Source organism: Megalops cyprinoides, chromosome 12 (assembly GCF_013368585.1).
Source record: "Megalops cyprinoides isolate fMegCyp1 chromosome 12, fMegCyp1.pri, whole genome shotgun sequence".
Classification (NCBI taxonomy): domain Eukaryota; kingdom Metazoa; phylum Chordata; class Actinopteri; order Elopiformes; family Megalopidae; genus Megalops; species Megalops cyprinoides.
Genome location: NC_050594.1, coordinates 35315772 through 35336159, shown reverse-complemented (window position 1 = coordinate 35336159; position 20388 = coordinate 35315772). Strand labels below are relative to the sequence as shown.

The 20388-nt window shown below is 41.5% G+C and overlaps 1 protein-coding gene across 1 annotated transcript; it reads left to right on the top strand.

Moving 5' to 3' along the window:
- Window positions 1-330: 330 nt before the first annotated feature.
- snx6 (sorting nexin 6) lies at window positions 331-20254 on the top strand. Its single transcript, XM_036542965.1, has 14 exons — window positions 331-534; window positions 681-731; window positions 2039-2143; window positions 2499-2609; window positions 12226-12347; window positions 12685-12808; window positions 14088-14183; window positions 14620-14725; window positions 15722-15797; window positions 16504-16543; window positions 16882-16968; window positions 17808-17967; window positions 19035-19120; window positions 19760-20254. Exons 1-14 carry the CDS (start codon window positions 529-531, stop codon window positions 19811-19813), a joined length of 1224 nt encoding a protein of 407 aa, XP_036398858.1. The 5' UTR covers window positions 331-528; the 3' UTR covers window positions 19814-20254.
- The last annotated feature ends 134 nt before the right edge of the window (window positions 20255-20388 follow it).

The window sequence follows — 20388 nt, the reverse complement described above, 5'->3', positions numbered from 1 at the left end:
TACAGACGATGTGTGGTGTTTCGCGAGCTGTGAATTATTTGTTTTATTGTTAATCAAGGAGGATAAAGGGGAACAGGTTGAAAGTAATGATAGATTTAAAGGTAGTTTTCGGGCTTTTCCTTGTTTCCAGCTCACCCACCGCCACTGCTGTTGGGGGGGGGGGGGTCAGACCCCCCCAATCCCACCCGTAATTCGAACCCTGGATTACATCGTATTACACTGCATGTCCTAAATATGGCACGAAGCCCACCAAAAAAAAAAAGTTTCTTTACTGAAAACGAATTCGGCCAGCCCCAGAACACATTGCTCCTGACAAGTTTGGAATTGGTTTGAATGCTTCTATGCTTCTATGCTTCTGGAGGAATGGCCTACTACACCGCTGTGGCCTGTTCCAGTCCAGCTCTCTGGTTCCATCTTGTAGTGTAGCTGCGTCTTTGTACGTCTCGTGCGTTAGCGGCTCCACCCTCTGAGATCCCTGCGCCGCACGTCACGAGGCCCCGTCAGTGCCACAACTCCGTTCCTGCAGCCATGATGGTAGGTGTTATCCACAATTACAGCAGATCAGATTTCTTTTTTTAATAAGCGACCATCATGCATTATTTCACAAATTTAACGTGTTCGGCATTAAATGTCTATTTAAAGGTGTGATTTGCGTTCTTCTGTTTGTTTCTTATTCCTAGCAAGAAGGGCTGGACGATGGTCCCGATTTCCTCTCGGAAGAGGACAGAGGAGTAAGGTTTTTTTAAATTATTATTTGTCCCTCTGATTTTGCCTCGCTCATGTATGAAAACTATGTACATTCCAGTTTCCTCTCTAGTTGGGTTATCATGAAACGGCTGTGTTCATATAACAAATATTCGAGTGTGCAGAGCATTCGATTGCTAGCCGGCTACATGAATGTTCGGATTTTTGACTAGGAAGCTAGTCAGCAATATTAAATAGCCAGCTATCCTGTCAGTCAGTTGACTTCCTCCCCACAATAACATAAATGTGCATTTGGTTCTCTGGTTGCTTTATGTCCATTCATGTTTGTTGTACATTGAACACACATTATCGACTATGTAGTTAAATCGCTAGACAGCGAGCTAGACAGCTATTGTAGTTTGAAATTACTCCCATATGTTTGAAAGTTAAGAGCTCTGTCACTGGTTTCGATGGTGTCACTTTGACTGGCTGAGCTGGTTTGTACATTTCTACATATGCATTACTTCACTTAAACGAGAAGGCCTTGACAAGAAAGGCCACAGAAATGGAGCGTTAGCGTTGACTAGTTCTGAAGGCTAGCTCGATAAAAACTTAAAAGTCAAGGCGCTTTGATCAGCAAACGCCACCTATCTGCTGTTTCTTACAAGTAAGACCGATTCCTAGCAGTATTTGACATGTCACAGTACAGACGTTGTAGCTATGTATCTGTAATAAGGCTTATCTTTTCCATCAGTATGCATTTGCTACTAGGTTTACCAAAATGTCTTATGGAAAGTGTTTTCCACAGCGCTGTATTGGAAACCTTTTTTTAATTGCTTCTCAGTATCTGCTAAAACAGAATGACAGGCACGGAGAAGCAAAGTTTCGTATCCGTGTGAAATGTAGCTGTGTTGATGTTCATAGTTTATGATGTGGACAATACCTTTTGATTGGCTAGATACATTAAAGCAGTGCTACCTATTGGTTCCTCTCTGGCTATTGCCTTATAAGTCTTTACTAATGGAAAAACCCCAACCTGTTGAAAGATGTAAAGACAAGTATGCTTGAATTTCTCTTTTGCTCAGCACCTAAACACTATCTGTTGCTGCTGTGCTTTAGGGATGTGGGAATGTAGTTATACAGTTGACTGTTTCCCTTTTTTAACGATAATAGTCTGTCACACGTTTAGTCTCTTCCCACATACAGAATCAGTCTTGTTTTTTTTTATTATCATTCTATGGCTTTCTGAGAGCACATTTTCACTTTTATCTTGTTTGGCTAAGTTGATTACATTGGCTAAGTTGACTCTCCTGCATGTTTAATGGCTTAATGTGGATACACTAATGTTCCTCAGCCCAGGGCAGTCAATGTGGACCTACAGACTGACGCAACACTACAAGTGGACATTTCAGATGCCCTGAGTGAGAGAGACAAGGTCAAGTTCACCGTTCACACCAAGGTCAGTCCCAACCCTCTTCCCTCATTCATTGCTCTTGCTGAGCTGCTACCTTCTGAAACCAGTGATGTCATCATTTCAGAAGCACCCCCGCATTATTTTTTGTCTTTCTGTGTACCACCTTGGTGACAAAACTGTCCATTCTGACTTCAGTGGACACTCAGAGGCATATTGTGAGCCACAAGGCTTTACTGCTTTGCAGTGCCATTGTACTTCCGGTACATTTTGAGTGTCTACACCTCATTTGTTGCTGGCATTTCACCACCTTCTGTCTCCTGGAGCCTATCTGTAACACTTGGAGGTGGCCTCTGTTGGTAGCACACCCTTATGGAACTTCTGTGTTCTCTACCTTCCTCAGAGCACTCTTCCCAGCTTTAAGCAGAACGAGTTTTCGGTGGTGCGACAGCATGAGGAGTTCATCTGGCTTCATGACTCCTTTGTGGAGAATGAGGAGTACGCCGGATACATTGTGAGTATAAGTCGGGCAGCTGTTTGGCAGTGTTTCACAAAGATTTGTAGACTTTGTTAGGCCAGGACACTGCTCCTGATGGAGGCAATAGCAATCACTGGTTTATACTCCAACCCCTCACAGTCACATCTGCACTGATGTTGATTCAGCCTTCGCTTCCTGTAGACATTGTTTGATGAACATTTGTTTGATGAACAGCTCTTAGCTATGTGGAGTCTTCAGTCATTCCCATGCACTTGCTGACAGACAGTGAAGTCGATTGTGCTGTGTTGTCACAGTGATGGTGTGACAAACACTCGGCCCAGTGACCAGAGCCAACAGGAATTCAGTTTCCTCACGTTACCGGCAAAGAGTTGAGAAAATACCTCTGGCCTTTATCCGTTTTCACAGTGGCCTATTTGCATTTATAGACATGCTTTTAACGATACTTTAAACTCATATCTATTTTCAAATTCAAAAAACCCTATGCTGCCGAAGAGGTAAAGCTCATTTCCCTAAAGCTGAAAGACTTGCCGTGGGTCTGTATTGGATCTGTATTCAGAAAGCCATTTTTTCTCATTACCTGAAGTGGCTGGGTTCAGTATAAACGATACACTTGACAAGGAGTGCCAACAGCTATGAAGGGACATGATTTATGGGCCCTAAGGAGAAGGCAACCTCGTGATTAATGGAAGGAGTTTGATTTCTGTAATGAATGGGGAGGACACACAATCATCTGTCTGTCTGATTTTTTTGGAATGAGATGCAGGTGTCTCTGGTATTCCTCCCCAAATGGACATACCCTCTGTAAAGTATATGAGGACAAATGTGTAATAGGTAGATGTTAGTGTCAGAAACTGACTCTGAGGCAGTTTCTTGCTGCACAGGGTTACTGTTATAGTTGAGTAAGATGACCCTGAGTCATTGCTTGAAGGGGGGAAAGAGGTACATGAAGCAAGTACATGGAAGGGAGTGGATCGCAGCTCAAGCTGGGCTGCATGCACTGCAACTGCAAATATGCAGGTACTAGGTTTTTCCCATAACTGGAACACTACAAGACTGGGATTTGCTTTCACAAAGACACATAAACAGAACCTCTGACTGTGAACTGAAATGTCAACAGGAGCACAATGATTTTTGCATGACAGGTCATCTTGATACCTTTTGGCCTTTTTTGTATTGACATTATTAAACTTTAGTCTCCAGTATCCACAGGATCCATATTTTACATCAGATAAGAAGCACTGACAAAGCATAGTGCCTTACAGATAATTTTTTGATGCTGGATTATTGGCTAGCTATGGGCAACACAGCTCTTAAAGTTTTTTTCCAGACTTAACAGTTGAGAGCACATAATTTATGAAGTAAAACTCAGATATTTAATGGACTAATAACCAGAGCTGACTTTTTAATATCAGTCCCGCATCAGAATGACGATTATATTGTAGCTCTGTCATCCTCACTCCCTACAGCATTATGCCATAACTCTCAATTACGGGATCATCGGTTCAAATATCTGGTCTACCAGAAATATCTGTCTCAGTTCACCTGCTGTCAGAAACTGTATAAACAGCTCCCAGAATGCAGGCTTACCAACAATAAATTGTAATACTCATAAGTCATTGAATACGTCAGGCAGAACCTAAGCTTGCAGAATGGATGAAGAATGAATCTCAGGGGTTCTGTCGGGCATCAAAAGTTAATATGTCCTCACATCTCCAGGGGTGGAGTGCACCACTCGGGTGTCATTTTCAGCCCGAGCAATTGCTGAAATTGTCTTTACTAATACCAGCTTACCCCTGATGTGAGGAGTAGAGTCCACACTGAGTGCTCCAAAGGACAATCCTTCCTGGTGTAGTAACGCCTGCGTTGTTGGAATGTTCTTGCATTCCGAGTACTCAATTTATTCTCAATTAATGTATGTGTTGATTTAGTTGATTTAATCAGGCAGTGAGCCACAAAAAACACAGGAGTTATCATCTGAACTGTAGGCCTCCCCTCAGCAATGAACCCCTGTTACCAACGTCTGGAACATACCTACTCACCAGAAGGCGAAGGATTACTGCCTAAGGGAAACATCTCCTCAGTGCAGCCCATGTCATATTTACTGCTGTTGGTCTTGACCTGGATATTGACCATGCTTTGTGCTAATGCCTGCCTTTTGTATGCAACCCCAGGTCTGGTTTCCAAACTGATCCTAGATCAGGGAATGGCAAGCAAGCATGATGTGCTGAGTGCTGACCACAAGTCAGCGGGAATCAAGAGGGTGGTCCAGACCATGTCCCTGGTGGGAGGGTTCTGTAGAGGCAGGCATGGCCATTTGGCCTCCCTCTTCTCTCAATTACAGACTCAAACTAGATTAGCCTGCTTTTGATTCCTGCATCTGCTTATGCTGTGGCTCTGCACAGGAGCAGTTCATATCAAATTGGCCACTCAAATTTAATTTGTACACAGGGTCTTTTTTTGTATGCAACCTTATGCTTTGCCAAAATGTGCTGCACATGAGATTGTGCTATCTCTAACCTTTTAATATATCCGGCCAGGAGTAGGCTCAAGGTGGGGCAGACAATGACACTTTCTCTCCAACGAGCATCTTAGGGACATGCTCTACAACTGGAGCAATGCTGATGTAAGTAGCTTTAATTGGATACAGTCATTGCAGTATTGTTAAACATTTTATGTCAATGTGGATAACACAAGTGGATGAAGAATTTTATTTAGTATCAAGGATGGTTGAGCTTATTTCAGTCTATGAAAATATCCAGTATCTTTGTTTGTATTTAAAATGAGCACAAAAATGTCCCTGTGTCCCTGGGATGATCTCCATAGTATCTCAGTGGTTAATGCATTTACTTCGAATGCAAGATGAGCTCCATGGCCTGGGTTTGATCCCAGCCATGTCATTTGCCGACAATAACCTTGAGCCCACAGTCACAGAACAAACTGGCTTTGCACCGCTGTGGATAGGGATGGGTATGTCAGCCAGGACTTCATCTCGCCACTCCTAGGCACCTTGCAGTACATCAAGTGCCTGCCAGTTGTTTGGATGAAGTCTTTACAGTAGCTCCTGTCCTCCAATGAGCACCCACTCTGCTGTAGTGTGCTGTGTGAAAAATAGCTGTAAGCTGTGTGCAAGCACACCAGAGGACTGCGTATGTCTCACCTGAGCGATCCTGAGGGAATGCGGGGTTGCATAAAGGGGGAAAAAAGGCAAAGAAATGTACCTGTGTTCTCAAAGTATTCAACATGAATCTGTCTAAAATGACACATTTATATAAAAAAACTCAAATCAGGGTAAAGAAAAGAAACTATTACTGGGGCAAGAAGGGATGCAGGGTTAAAATCTCCACAGATAAACTCCATGAGTAAACCATGACATTAATGGTGGGTGAGTAAGGCATTGTGAACCCCATAACAGCTGGGGCCGCCATGGACTGTGAATAAGCACCTCAAATGAACCAGTAAGAGCACCATGCACACTCAATAAGCAGCTCAGATGGACCAGTCACAGAGATGATGCTCTCTATAGCAAAAAACTGATTCATTAAAACTGAACCCACCCATCACTTCTAAATATCAGTTTGTTGGGAGAGTACCAAGCATTTTATGGTTCCTTGCCCTGGTCTGGATTTTTATGATTTCCCTACTCAGGACCAGACCAAGGGCAGATAAGTCAAGTCAACAAATACACACACATAGCAGGCAAGAGGGCGAATGGCCTACCACCATAAATACCCCTAAATCAGTGACCTCAGGTCAAATACCTACTTAAAATAAGCAGAAAAAAATAAGATAAAATTAGATTGCAAGAAGTCACCTAAAACCCAGTCAGATACTTAAAACCTCAAACTAATGATTGACTGTTTGGATAGACATTTGATTTTGCCAGATAAAAGTGGAAGTAGGGCGTGGTACGCCCGCTTTGTGTATTGGTAAGCATTAATCTGCCCCTCAGATGTACAATCCTTGTCTAAATGGTGGCCACAGTCATGTTTGGTTTAATCTGAAAGAGGCGCAGGTGCCAGATACTTCTAATATAATCTTAAAAAACTCTGCGTTTTTACCCATGTCTTAAAGTTACTTCTTAAAAATGGTAACATCCTGATAGACCACAACTGCAGAGCGTTGCCTTCTCCCCCCCTTCTCCCCTTCCTGAGCACAATCAGTGTGTGTGTGTGTGTGTGTGTGTGTGTGTGTGTGTGTGCGCGTGTGTGTGCGCGTGCGCGTGCGTGTGTGTATTTTGCCAGTTCCTCTCAGTCAACTCCTCTCAACCCATGCCCATTAATGTTTGGTATCACTGCGATGCTAAAGAAGAGCTGAATGTAAAAATGAGAATGTCAAGAATATGTCTGGTATTTCCAGATGTTGGGATCTGAAGCACAAAATTAAGCCCTGAAGAAACTTTCAGGCACTCCCCCACCATAAAATGAATTATGCGTGGGTCAGGGAGGTGGAGAGAGCTTCTTCTTAAGTCAGGCCTAGAACAGGCCTCATTGCTCAGCTTTTGCCTACGCTCAGCCTTGATGTTCAGCCAGCTCAGATAGACGCTCAGTCATCCATTCAGTCATCCAGTCCATGGCTCAGTTTCTCCTGCAACTTTTTGGATTTTTCCTTTTATTTGCTGCTATTGTGAGTGGTTCCTGTGTTCTTCCTTGGGAGAGGTAAACAATTGGCTTAGGTAATGTTCTCTTCATGCATTCATTCATCCATTCCATGATCCATCCATGTTCTTGTTTTGTTAATGGCTTTATGTGATTGAATGTCTGTTAAGGTAGTGGACCAGGTCTGTAGCCCAGACTCTGAATTTTGTCTTTGTCTTAGTGTAACTTCTCAATAAACCTTTTTAATTTATTCCAGTTGTGATTGTATAATTCTGACAAAGGTTGATTCACCAGACTGCTCATTTCCTATGAACGAATTTGGCGATTTAATTGATAATTAGTATTTTTAATAATTATTAAATTAAATCAATTCTTTCACATGTTGGTTAAATGAGGAGTTTTAGTAATTGGTGTCATTTGTGTTCAGTATTCAGACTGCCGGATGATTTACATTTACATTTATTCATTTGGCAGACGCTTTTATCCAAAGCGACTTACATAGGTAACATAGGTTACTCTTCTTTACAATGTTCTCCATTTACACAGCTGGATATTTTATTGAGGTAACTGTGGGTTAAGTACCTTGCCCAAGGGTACAGCAGCGTACGGGTATGCTATGCTATCACTTCCCTGACAGGTTAGTTGTTCACCAAAAATGGACAGTCAAAATAATCTGTCGTGTGACTCAGTTATAGTGCATACTTTACTTTGCTATGAATGCTCTTCCTCACTAAGTCCTCCAGCACAGCTACCTTTTAATATCACTGGGTTTAATAAACACGTGTGAATCACCTGTTGTTTATACTCAAGGCACAAAGAAATGTACATAGAAAAACCTGCTTTACAGGTGTGTTTACACATGTAGTTGATGGAAAAGCAGTTGTTAAAGTTTTGAATTGACATTAGGTAGACTATTCTATTATGCAACCTTCATTTAATAACAAATTAAAAGAAATACAATTTCCTGTTGTACCCCTGACCTCTCCTTTATGTAATTACAGTTGCAAGCAACAGTAGTAAGGTCAACATCCTCTTAAAAGACGAACAGATTTTCCCAGTAGTGCAAATGTGCATACATGGAAGACAACGGTATAAAGTGTGCTGCATTTAGAAAAGCCATCAGCCTCAGAAGTCCTGATATCTCCTTGTCATTCCTTACATCACTTATCAACAACTCCCTGACCAATAGGCTGTGTCCCTTCTATCTTCAAGCCTGCTTCTGTCACACTCTGTTCACGAAACCAGCACTGGTCTCATCTGCTGTTTAAAACTATCGGCCTATCTCCCTCCTTTCCTTCCTTCCAAAACCGGGGAACATGCTGCCTTTAATCAACTTCTCATTAAGAATGACCTGCATAACAAATCGTCTGTTGTCAACGAAGGCCTTTCCACTGAAACAGGCTCTTCTTTCCTGACACAAATACCTTTAACTCTGCAAGGGCAGCCTTCTGATATGCTGTTGTGATTCTTTTAGACCTTTCTGTGGTAAAACACCATGTCCTCCTGTCTTCCTTGTCACTGATAGGTGCCTCTGGCTTTAATCTGGATTTCATCTGGCCTATCAGGTGTTCTGTAGAGGTGTTGTATCAACCTCCTTGACACTTTGACCAAGGCTGAGCTTCTGTATGTTTCAGCCAAGTCTTCTCTATTCAAAGACCTGACCATCACTCTGGAAAACACTAGAGTCTTACCCTCCTAGACTGTCAAGACCCTCAGTGGGACAATTGTCAGTCATCTGACATACCAGGACCACATTGTCTGTCAGTTGAACCATCAGATTCTCCTACCCAAGAAGAATTTGACTTCTCCACTCAAACCTCTGCTGGTCCTGGCCCTGGCCCTGGTTTTCTCATGCCCAGACTACTGAAACTCCCTCCTTGCTGTCCTCCTTGCATGTGTGATCAAACCCCTGCAGCTCATTCAGAAACCCTCCTCTCACAACCTTGCATCCTGGTTATGCCCCTTGGCTGTCTCGCCCCCTGTGTAGTGGGGACAAACTTCAAGTTCCAGTCAGAAGAGCAGAGACTCTGGCTTATTCAGGAAGACCCACCTCTTTAGGCCACATCTTAGCACCTGTACCCAAGCATGATCTTTGTTACCCACAAACACACAAATGTGATTATATATGTGAAAGTGTGCTTCAGGGCTATGTGCAATTATATATGTGAACATGAACTCCAGGGTATGTGCATTGTATTTGGGATAGTGTAGCTCCTTGGTCATGTATATTGTGTTGCACTTGCATATTGATCTAGGCAAGCACTTGTGATCTGAGCACTATATTTAGCACTGACGCTTGTTCATGTGTGGTTAGTTTGGTCCTGTTTGTGCAACTATTCATGCCTCTTTATTAGATGCAATTTGTAAGTCAATCTGAATAAGAGTGTCTACTGAATGGTGGGGGTGTAACGGTTCTGAAACCGAGACCGAAACCGCGATACAAATGTCCAAGGTCTGGAACCGCGACCCCCCCCCCAACCCCAAGGTGCAGCCTGTTGAGCTCTCATTATGTTATTAATGCAACAAAACTCATTTTTCATTTTACAATTAACACTATAACACATGTAAAGCACGAATTATTATTCTATTTAGGGGTGTAATGGTACACGTATTTGTACTGTACCGTTCGGTACAGTACAAATACGTGTACCATTACACCCCTAAATAGAATAATAAGTGAATATAGTCTAGCTTCAACCACGCATGTTACGTGCATAACTTTTTTTATGCTCTGACGGTCAGTTAGCAAATAGGTCAGTTAACGAGTAAAGTGATAATTGATGAGATACAGTGTGCCCTCTCTTCCACATTTTTGTGTGCGGAACTAGGGCTGTGCGATATGACGATATATATCGTGTGACGAAAGACAAACGCCTGTTGTTTCATATTATGCTCTATCGTTTATTTCGTTGTGTTGCAAATCACACTTAACGGTAATATTTTTTGTCATTTGGACGACGCTTTGCGTTCTTCCACACGGCACGGATGCAGGCAGAAAATGTGCATGAAGGAAGCACAAACATGGATGAAAGTGAACGTGACACAGAACTATAGTTGAAAAGTGTTTTCTGTTTACCTTTTTATATTTTCTACATTAATATTTTATATTTTGTTACATGCTTATCCCTTTTGCTCGCACGCGTGTTACCTTAGCTAAAATTCTAGCTAAAATTAGCTAGAATTTTTCCAAAATAGTGTTTTAATCGCACCGGTATTAGCATATGTGCTAAACGGCTAATCACACTGGTGTGACCATACACGCGAAAGGATTAATTGAAAATTTGTACAAAGGTTCTAAATAAAAGGAGAAAAATAATCAAATATGAGTAAGTGCCTTTTATTTGTCGAGTATATAATTCAAAATGTAATAAGAAATAGGCCTTTCCATGTGGTCATTTTTACAGAATTTTAACAGAATTTACAGAAAATGTGCTACATCGTGATATGTATCGTTATCGGGATATGAAATTACCTATATCAGGATATGAGATTTTGGTCATATCGCACAGCCCTATGCAGAACTAAAATTAAAAACTCAGTTTCCTCTCCAATTCCATAATGGAGCCGTAATTTAGCAACTGAATTAGCATATGTTCAGTGATGCAGCCTCGTAAGTATGGTGACCGCAAAGCCAGAGCTTGAGGACCCTCCCATATCCTTCAGGTCTCCTGTTTGGGAACATTTCGGTTTTCCAGTGAACTACAGTAGCAATGGGCAGAGACAAGTGGATAAGACGAAGGCAGCTGCCGGCATTGTACAACTGAAATCGGCTATGTTGCTGGCAGTACGTCGAACATGATTACTCATTTGAGACGGCATCATCCAAATGTAGGGATGGTAAGATTCACCGATTTGAATCGGTGCACCGGCATAAAAGTTCACGATGTGATCGCCCTGATTAAAAAAAGTGTGCACCGAATAATTTGGGATGAACTCAGGATGCATCATTTCTAACATCTTTGCATGGGTAAAATCCGATTTATTTATATATTATTGGTAGTAGAGGCCCTATGCCTTTATTATTTAGAAATGTGACCAATAATTTGTGACCAATAATTTTATATTTAGATTGATTCCTCCTCTCTAAACTGTTTCTCAAATGCGCGCTCTCATCTCCACTGCTGTCAGTGGCCAATTCTCGTCAAGTTTCTTGGCCAAGTCTCGCGCGAGTTGGAGGCGTGTACGAGCAAGTCACAGGTTATCATGGAGGAGGAAGAGCTACACGTTCCACCAAATTACTACAAATCAAATGTTTGGTGACACTTCTGATTTTCCAAGAGAGACGGACAATTTGACAAGACGCATGCAATTGCAAAATATGCCATGCAGCCATAAAGTACACAGGCAGCATGACTAACTTAAGTAAATGGCACTTTTTTAGTTAATTTATGATTTGCTGTCTGCTTAAGAAGAACCAAAGAAATAAAGTCAAACTGTCTGTACCATGTTGAATTGGTATAGCATCATATTCTTTTGCACCTCATCGTATCACGTTGAATCGCATTGTGTTGAATCAAATCGTGTCGAATCGCACTGCATCGCAATAGGGGTGAATCATATCCTATCGCATTAGTAGTTGCTTCATACGTATCTTTAATGTATCGGATCGAGATGTGTATCGCATTGGCCTTTGTGATGAAGATGCACATCCCTATCCAAATGTGAATATCACCAGTACAAGGAAAAAACAATAGAGTGCAAACACTGCTCCCCGTGGCATTTAAGCAACCTCTCCCTGCTAATTCAGATCGGGCAAAAGAAATAATAAATGGCATAGGTGTTTAGGTCTATTGCTTAGAGTTGCTTAAATGCACTTCAGAAATTGGGAAGGGGTATTAGTGATGGAATGTCCTTGTAGTAAGTAATTGTGTAGTGGAATGTTTCTGCCAGGCCCATAACTACATAGGGAAAGAGTAAGGAGGTGGGAGGTGGTGAATTTGGACCAAAGAGGACTTTCAGCGGAACATTCAGCGGAAACACCACTTCAGAGTCTTGTGAAAAGCTCTGTATAAATGTTGTGTTTGGCCCATTCTCAGATTCCCCCTGCCCCACCCAGACCTGACTTTGATGCTTCGAGGGAGAAACTACAGAAATTGGGGGAAGGGGAGGGCTCCATGACCAAGGAGGAGTTCACCAAAATGAAGCAGGAACTGGAAGCGTAAGTGACCCCACCCTCTTTGTGGTCATACCATGTGGCTGAATGTAGGCACGTATATCAAAGCAGAAAGACATTTCAAACCATCCCTTTTCCACTTCAGCTAATTGTACATTAAATGGGAGTGTGAAATGGCAGTTTTTATTCAGAAACATCTCCGATATGTTTGTTGGTTGTGTGAGGGATTCAACAGTAATTAATGTCTCTCTCTGTGCCCCTCTGCCCTTCTCTCTCTCTCCTTCTGTCTCTCTTTCACCCTCCCTGTCTCTCCCTCTCCCCCTCCCCCTTTCCCTTTCCCTCTCTCTCTTTCTCTTCTCCCCTCCCCTCCTCTCTGTCACAGTGAATACCTTGCCATCTTCAAGAAGACTGTGGCAATGCATGAGGTCTTTCTGTGTCGTGTGGCAGCTCACCCCGTCCTCAGGAAGGACCTAAATTTTCATGTGTTCTTAGAGTACAACCAAGACGTAAGTGCAGGAGATGGCCAAGCTGATTAATGTGGCTGAATTCTGTGGCTGCCATTGCTGTGGGTCTTCCCTCTACCATGGGAAGTGACTGTGTTGGCCTCTGCCACTCAGCAGACCTGAAACCACTAATGTCATGTGACTTTAACCCAGAAGTGCATTCTGGGTGTTATTTCCTGGGCAACCCCCCTTTGTAATGCCTTGCAGACCTTCTACACCAAGGATGATGATCACTGGGTTTTTTTTAAAGGGGTTGAATTCCAGTGCAGTCAGTGATGTCTTCCATGCCATGCTCTTTGTCTCTGTGCCACTCAATCTTTATTTCTAATCAATCAGAAATCCATTAAGCACCCTTGGACCAATACATAGGCCTCCCCACCAAATTTATGTGAACTCTGTTAATCTGATGTGGACAGACTGTGTGACTATTGCAGCTATCAGAAACAAGTCGTGCTAAGTATACTTTGATTTGGGAGCTGTGCTGCTTGTGACTAAGCACCCCATTATGGTGGATTTGCTTGGTTTTTAGATTAATAGAGAAAAGCAATTGCTGTCAGTGTTTCAGTGTGATACAGTACAGCTTTCAAGAACGCAGGCCTCTGCAGTTACTGTGCTGCAAGAGAAACAGAAAACAAGTATCTGAGTTATTACCTTATGGGGAAATTGACTTAAAAGTGAAAAATAAAAATGGCAATACTTGTTGGAAGTGTTCGGAAACTGTCAGCAGTCTAGCTAACAGATCTTTCATGCAAATCCTCCCTATGTATAATGGGAAAGTGTTGCAGGAGACCACTTTTTTCACAAACCAGCGCATAACTTAAATGCATTTCATCTTTATCTGTAGCTGGGAAAAGCAGCCCTAGAAATGGTCATGTCCATTTCTCTCTGAGTCATGGCTCTGTATCGCACAGCAAAGCAACTGCACTACCGAATTAATGATGTTAAGAACGAGAGGCACTCAAAAGGTGAAAAGGCCAGCAGAGTCACCGCTGACATGAACAGCCAATGAACAACCAACGTGCCTGTTCAGTTCTGGTTTTTACTGTCAGTGATTTGATCTCTATGAGTGTTGTATAATTGTCCTTCTTTTTCCACTAATTTCATGCTGTATCTGGTGTAACTTGCATTGCTCTTCTGTAATGCACTGTATGAATTGCTCTGTGACAGTTCCTGCATGAGCAGGCAATACTTTGCCATATTTGATTGACTTTTACTGAATTCTCACAGCATCACTGAGCTGATCACAGTTGGCCCTCACAGTGTATCATTTTGTCATTCACAGTTGAGTGTGCGGGGTAAAAACAAGAAGGAGAAGCTGGAGGACTTCTTCAAGAATGTGGTGAAATCTGCTGATGGTGTTCTGGTGGCAGGAGTGAAGGTGTGTAGGGGTGGCTGGGGTGACATGAATTCTTGGTCAGGATGAAATTCACTCCCATGACCACATGTGACCTAGTGCAGTTTAACAACTGGATTTTGAAGATCCCACAGTTTTGTGTCAAGCCATATTAAGCAAAACTAGTCTGAATTTTGTGAGGCAGAATGATAAAAATTGTAAAGGGCAGTCCTGCTTAGTGATTTGGCCTGAACTTTGTGTAAAAATGAAGGAAGTCTAAGTCCTTTTTTGTTAATCACAGCTTTAGTCAAATCAACATGTAATGAAAAAAGTGTTATTTACAATAAAAGTAAGGCTTCCTCAACTGAATTCCATGCTTATATCATTGATCTTTTCCTAAAAAGATGGCTTATACTGTTGCTACATCTGCTGCATTTCCTCTTGAGTTTGTACATTTGACTTTGTTTTTTTTTTATTTCAGGATGTAGATGATTTCTTTGAACATGAGAAGACATTCCTTTTAGAATACCATAATCGTGTCAAAGATGCTTCTGCCAAATCTGATAGAATGATCAAGTCTCATAAAAGTAAGTCTCACCTTTCCGCCACAGTGCCACCCCCTCCTGACTAAATGAGGACAGGCCTTTGGACTGGAATTTTTTTATTTCACTTAGCATAACATAAATTTACAGCTGTTGTTTAATGCTGCATTCTTTTTACAGACTAACCTTACAAACTGTCTGATGGAATAAGTGGTGTTCTTGTATAAGCAGAAATATATGGTATCATGTTTTACTGTGTGGAAAGCAGTCCTTCCTGTGTGTCTCTGTCTATTTGTCTGTGCTTTGCGCCGTATTTTATGTCTGTTTTTTTTTCTTCATTTTATCTTGTTTTGCTGACAAATGTGGAAATGGGTGAGTTACGTTTTTTAGTTTTAGCCTGAAAAGGGTTAGTTATGTATTTTGAGGACTTCAGAAAATGAATCCTTAAAAACCTTTTCCAAAATAGTATACCCAGGAATACTGAAACGGGAAGTATGTTTGTGTTTGTATGTTGCCTGACAAGTTTTTGGTTTTGTTCTGTTTGTGTTGGTTCCTCAAGAACTAACACCCACCAGATTTCCACAACAGTAAAACATGGTACTGTGTATCACAACAAAAAGCAGACTAATTTATGTTTACATGAAGTCCAGCAGGTTTTTTGCATATTCAGCTCAACAATATATTTCTATAAGGCAATTTACATACATTTCTTTTGAGTATGTATGCATTTGTGTATCGGTGTGCATATGTATAAGTAAGTATGGGGTGTCAACCAATAAAAAAAATAACTGCGTTCTTATGACTTGATTCATCATTTGTTTAATGAGGGACTTTTTTTTTGTTTTTGTTTTTTTACAAAATACTGCAGTAACTCCCTGTGTATTTATATTTAGAAATTCTAAAGTGCCACTTAGTTCAAGCAGGTTATATAGTGTGTATACAGATAAATATTTATGTAAAAAGAATGTATGTACATTGCCACTGTGCAGAGGGCCTGTTTGTTGCTGCTGTTTCATATTGTGCGATGTGATGCCTCTGTAGGTGCTGCAGATGATGTCAACAGAATCGCCTCCACTCTGTACACGTTAGGGACGCAGGACTCGACCAATGTTTGCAAGTATGTGGGTGCTGGGTTCTATGTGCTGTCTGAATGGGCCTGGAGCCAGTGCATCCACCCTTCCCTCAGCTGGGGAACACACTGGTGACACAGTATGATAGAGGTTATATGGGGCCTCTGACCAGTTTTCAGACCAGTGGCTGACTACATGTGGGCTTCCACCTGCTTTAGAAGCTAAGCTTCAGTGCACCTCACTGCATCTCTTATGCCTCAGTGCACTTTTCAAAATGCTTGCCATTAGGTGATGATCATTATAACGACAGTGAGGAATGATGTATTTCACTTCCTGTATGTTTTGTGAATTATCAACAACTGACATTTTGTTCATTTTGTCTTCAAAGATTTCATGTTCTATGATGCATTACCTTGATATATTCATACATTTGTTTAAGGTTTGCCATTTCATAATACTCAAAGATACAGCTGGGTACATATCTCAAACATCACTTCATATGTGATTGAAAAGGTTCCATTTCCAGTTTCAGACAATTAAGCCAAAATGTTGAAACTGACCTGCTGTAAACTTTTTATCCATAACAATTTATATTTCAACTGAATAATCACAAAAACCCATGTGATTAGCACTTCTTATATTAGCAGTCATTACATCATATTAGCACTTATTAGTATGTTTGTAGCTGTGTTCTGAGCTATTAAACCTATTGTCAAGTCTGCTCTCCCAAACACAGCTCTGTCTCCCTTCCAGATTTTTCTTGAAAGTGTCTGAGCTGTTTGAAAAAACACGGGTAAATATGTCTTCTCATCCCTATTGCAGAGTGAAGTTGTTGTATTTTTTGTGTTACTATTGGGTGTGCTGAGGTTAGTTGTTGGTTGGCTTGTGTTTAAAACAAACCTGTACTGCTAGATTGATAACACGTTCTGACCTGGGACCCAGTGGCAATTGAGCCCAGAGCAGGATACGTAGCCTGATGGCTGGCTTGTGTGTCGTTGTGTGATTCTGAAGTAATGGCTCGTAACAAAGGAAGGAAGGATAGCAAATCGTTGTGAAGGCTTCTCTTCTGCACGCAGGCCTTGTGCCTCTTCATTGTCAATGAACTTTGTATTTTTTTTAACTAATCTTCAGAAAATCGAGGCACGTGTGGCTGCAGACGAAGACCTGAAGCTCGCTGACTTGTTGAAGTATTACCTCAGGGAGTCTCAAGCCGCAAAGGTGAACATGCTCATCTCCAGCAGCTTGCACACAGAGACCATTCTAGGCTTACACTGACCTTTCTATGCTGGAGATAGGCAGTGGCTGAGCTGGTGCCCCAGTGTCGCCATGTTCAGGCTTTAGTAGTTCATGTTGTGTCTATGTTTAAGTCATACATCACATTGGTCTACAAAATCAAAAATAAAAATAAAAAATTCCATTAGCCGATGGTGCTTTTTAATCTTTTATTAGAGCTGGTACATTTGTAAACCTCTACTTTTATGACCTACTGACAAAGGAGTCCTTTTTTAGCCTGAGGGACAGTACATGCAGAATTCATTGAAGAGCTCCATTACTGAATTCATGTTGCTATTGCTGAGATGAAAATCAGCGAGTGGGTTGAGGAACAGGACGGTGGGTTTTGGGAAATGGCAAGGAAAGAATCTATGGAATAAAATATCACTTCTGATTTTATCTGAAAACAGTGAGCACATTCTGACCTGCTGATGTAACGGGTCAGTGTGTAGGGTTTCAAGCGGGGCCTTACCACTGGTTCCTGCAGAGCACAGTGAGAGATACAGTGAGCCCACTGAGCTGCATATTTTAAGAATGTCCAGGCTTACGCTTTTCAGTACCATTGTATGTCCCTCAAAATGAAACCAGCAGATTAAACCAATAATTATTGTCAAATTACCATAATTATCAAGACCATTATAATGACGTGTAATGCATCCATTAATATCCTTAATATCTTCATACGTCTCGTCAGGGGGCCCTACCGCTAAAGAGGACGTAGCATGTCATTAATAGCAGTTCCTCTCAAGCTTTAGGGATTGTGGGATTTCTGTGCTTTCTTTCAGGATCTTCTGTACAGAAGGGGGAGGGCACTAGTGGATTATGAGAATGCAAACAAAGCGCTGGACAAAGCCAGAGCCAAGAACAAAGATGTCCTTCAAGCAGAGACCAGCCAGCAAGTTTGCTGTCAGAAGTTTGAGAAGATTTCTGAATCGGCAAAGCAAGGTACCCTTTCTGTTGTTTGATTTGTCTAATTTGATAAGGCCTTCTGATTCTTCAGGAATCAGTTTAACCTGCAGGATATTAAGAGGCTATGCCAAATTGGAGTGCCTCAGGAAGGGTTCCCTGATTTATTTAGTCTTTTAACTAGTTACATATAGTTGAACAGTGTTACATGTACAAACTCCCCCTCAGAGGACAAGTTAGACCTTTTCCATGATGTTATCGTCATTGAGCAGATGCACTTATCCAGAGTAACTTGCACAGTTTCAAGAAAGAAGGACATGATTGCTACTGTTCGTAAAGTGTTGCCAGTGTTTATATTGTTATGAGGTCAGAGGTCAGTATTCCATATGAACACCTTTTCAATTGGAGCAGTAGTTAGTGTTCCGTGGATGCCATTTTAAAATGTTATCACTGATAACTACAGATAATAGATGAGATAAAATCTGTTTTTTTTCCGCTCCCAAACTCATGCATCTGTTACCATGTCTTCTCTCTGCTGGAGCATTTGACAGCAGTGTGTGTTTACAAAACACAAAGACCCCCAACACATGCGCACCCCCCCACCCCCCATCAGAAACACAGCCACACCCTGCTGGGCCTCAGTGTCCATCACATTTGGACTTGAATCTCTCAACACTGCGGAAACCACATAATGGACCGACTCAAGTAATACAAATGTAACTTTTGCTGGATGTTTTACCCAAACCATGCAAGATGACCAAACTTGCAAATCTCCCCATGTCCAAACAGGTCAATAAGTACAGGCTGAGAAGAATTTGATTGTAACTGAGAAATAAGGTTAGCAGATTGGAACCACCCCCCCTTGAATAGAGGTGTAGCATAATGCGTTTGAACAGGTGGATATTTACTGAAGCAGCTCAGGTTCAATAGCTTACTGTAGGGTAGGACAACAGTATTTCACCTTGAATTCAGTTGTCTTCGGGTACATAACACAACTGGCACCCACCATATATGGCAGGAAATTGCTGTCAGAATTGTCAGGTTCTTTAAAAAATGTGATTAAGCAGTGCTTAATTCTCCTTCCCTCCTCTCTCACCTCTCTTCAGAGCTCATAGACTTTAAGACGAGACGGGTAGCAGCTTTCCGTAAGAACCTGGTGGAACTGGCAGAACTGGAACTCAAACATGCCAAGGTAACACACCTGCTGCTTTGTCCATGAGCCAGGCAAACCCAAGGCATTCCAATAACTGTGCGAAATCTGCCAGATTCTGCCCCATTGACAGCACAATATACAGCACAGTGCTGCCAAAGCAGTATTATACACGCAATAATATGATGCAGCTGAAATTTTTTAGTGAGTATTTACCAGCTAATATAAATATAAATGTAATTGACACTTACTGTTACTACTACTAATAATAATAAAAATTGTAATAGTACTACAATAAAACAGCATAAACAAGCCTCTTGCCTTCCTTTAAACAGAAATACTTTTTTGCTCCAGCATGTCTTCCCACAGTACCTCAGGTTCCTGCAGTCAGACACATGTCTCATTGCCAGGCTGGCACTCTTCTCTTTCTCTAACACAGGGGTTTACACCCTGAGGTGGATAACATTTGCATACAATAATGAAATTGATGGGGCACACATCATAGAAGGTTACTTGATTTAAAGCCTTGGAGCAGAAAACCTGTTTTGTTAGAAGGATGGAGATTATGCTGTGGTCTGTCAGAAAATTGCATTGGAATGATAGAGATGGTCTCTAGAGTTTGGCCAGTTATCTTCTCCTCCTTTCTCTCCTTCACTCTCTCTCTCTGTTTCTCATATCCAGGGTAATCTACAGCTGTTGCAAAGCTGTCTTGGGGTCCTAAAGGGAGACACATAAGGCTCTAGTTGACAGTCCACCATAAAGGGCTTCCCACCCTCTGCTTTGGGTCTTGTGTTTTTGGGAACGTTGAAGATGAGAGCCTTTTGAGGGTCTGTTGGCAGCACTCAGCATCAGACACCTTTCGTCCCTTGACCACCCCTAAGAACAAGGAAGTCTGCCGTGGAATGTCCACACAGCACAAAAAATCTTCATTTAATCATGTCAACTTTTAATCATTAACAGTTGTTGTTTTCCATGGAATCTGCACTGTAAATATCACGTCATTTCTGTCCATGTTTTCTTTTTGCTTGGTGTAACCTTTGAAGTCAATAGTTTCAGTAATCCTCTCTGTGATACTGCTCAATACTGCTGTTCCAGTTGAGCTGATTGTTACTATTATTAAAGTGTATTGTCACGAAAAGCCTTGTACATGTTGTATTAGTTTTTACTATGCCACTAACAGACATCTTAATCTGATTAATAGTCTTGATTTTTTTAAGTCAGTAATTTCATACATTCTGGAGTAAAACCTTTTTCATTCCAGATAAGAGAACTGCTTCAATATTTTGCCTTAAAATGTAGACTAACCTATC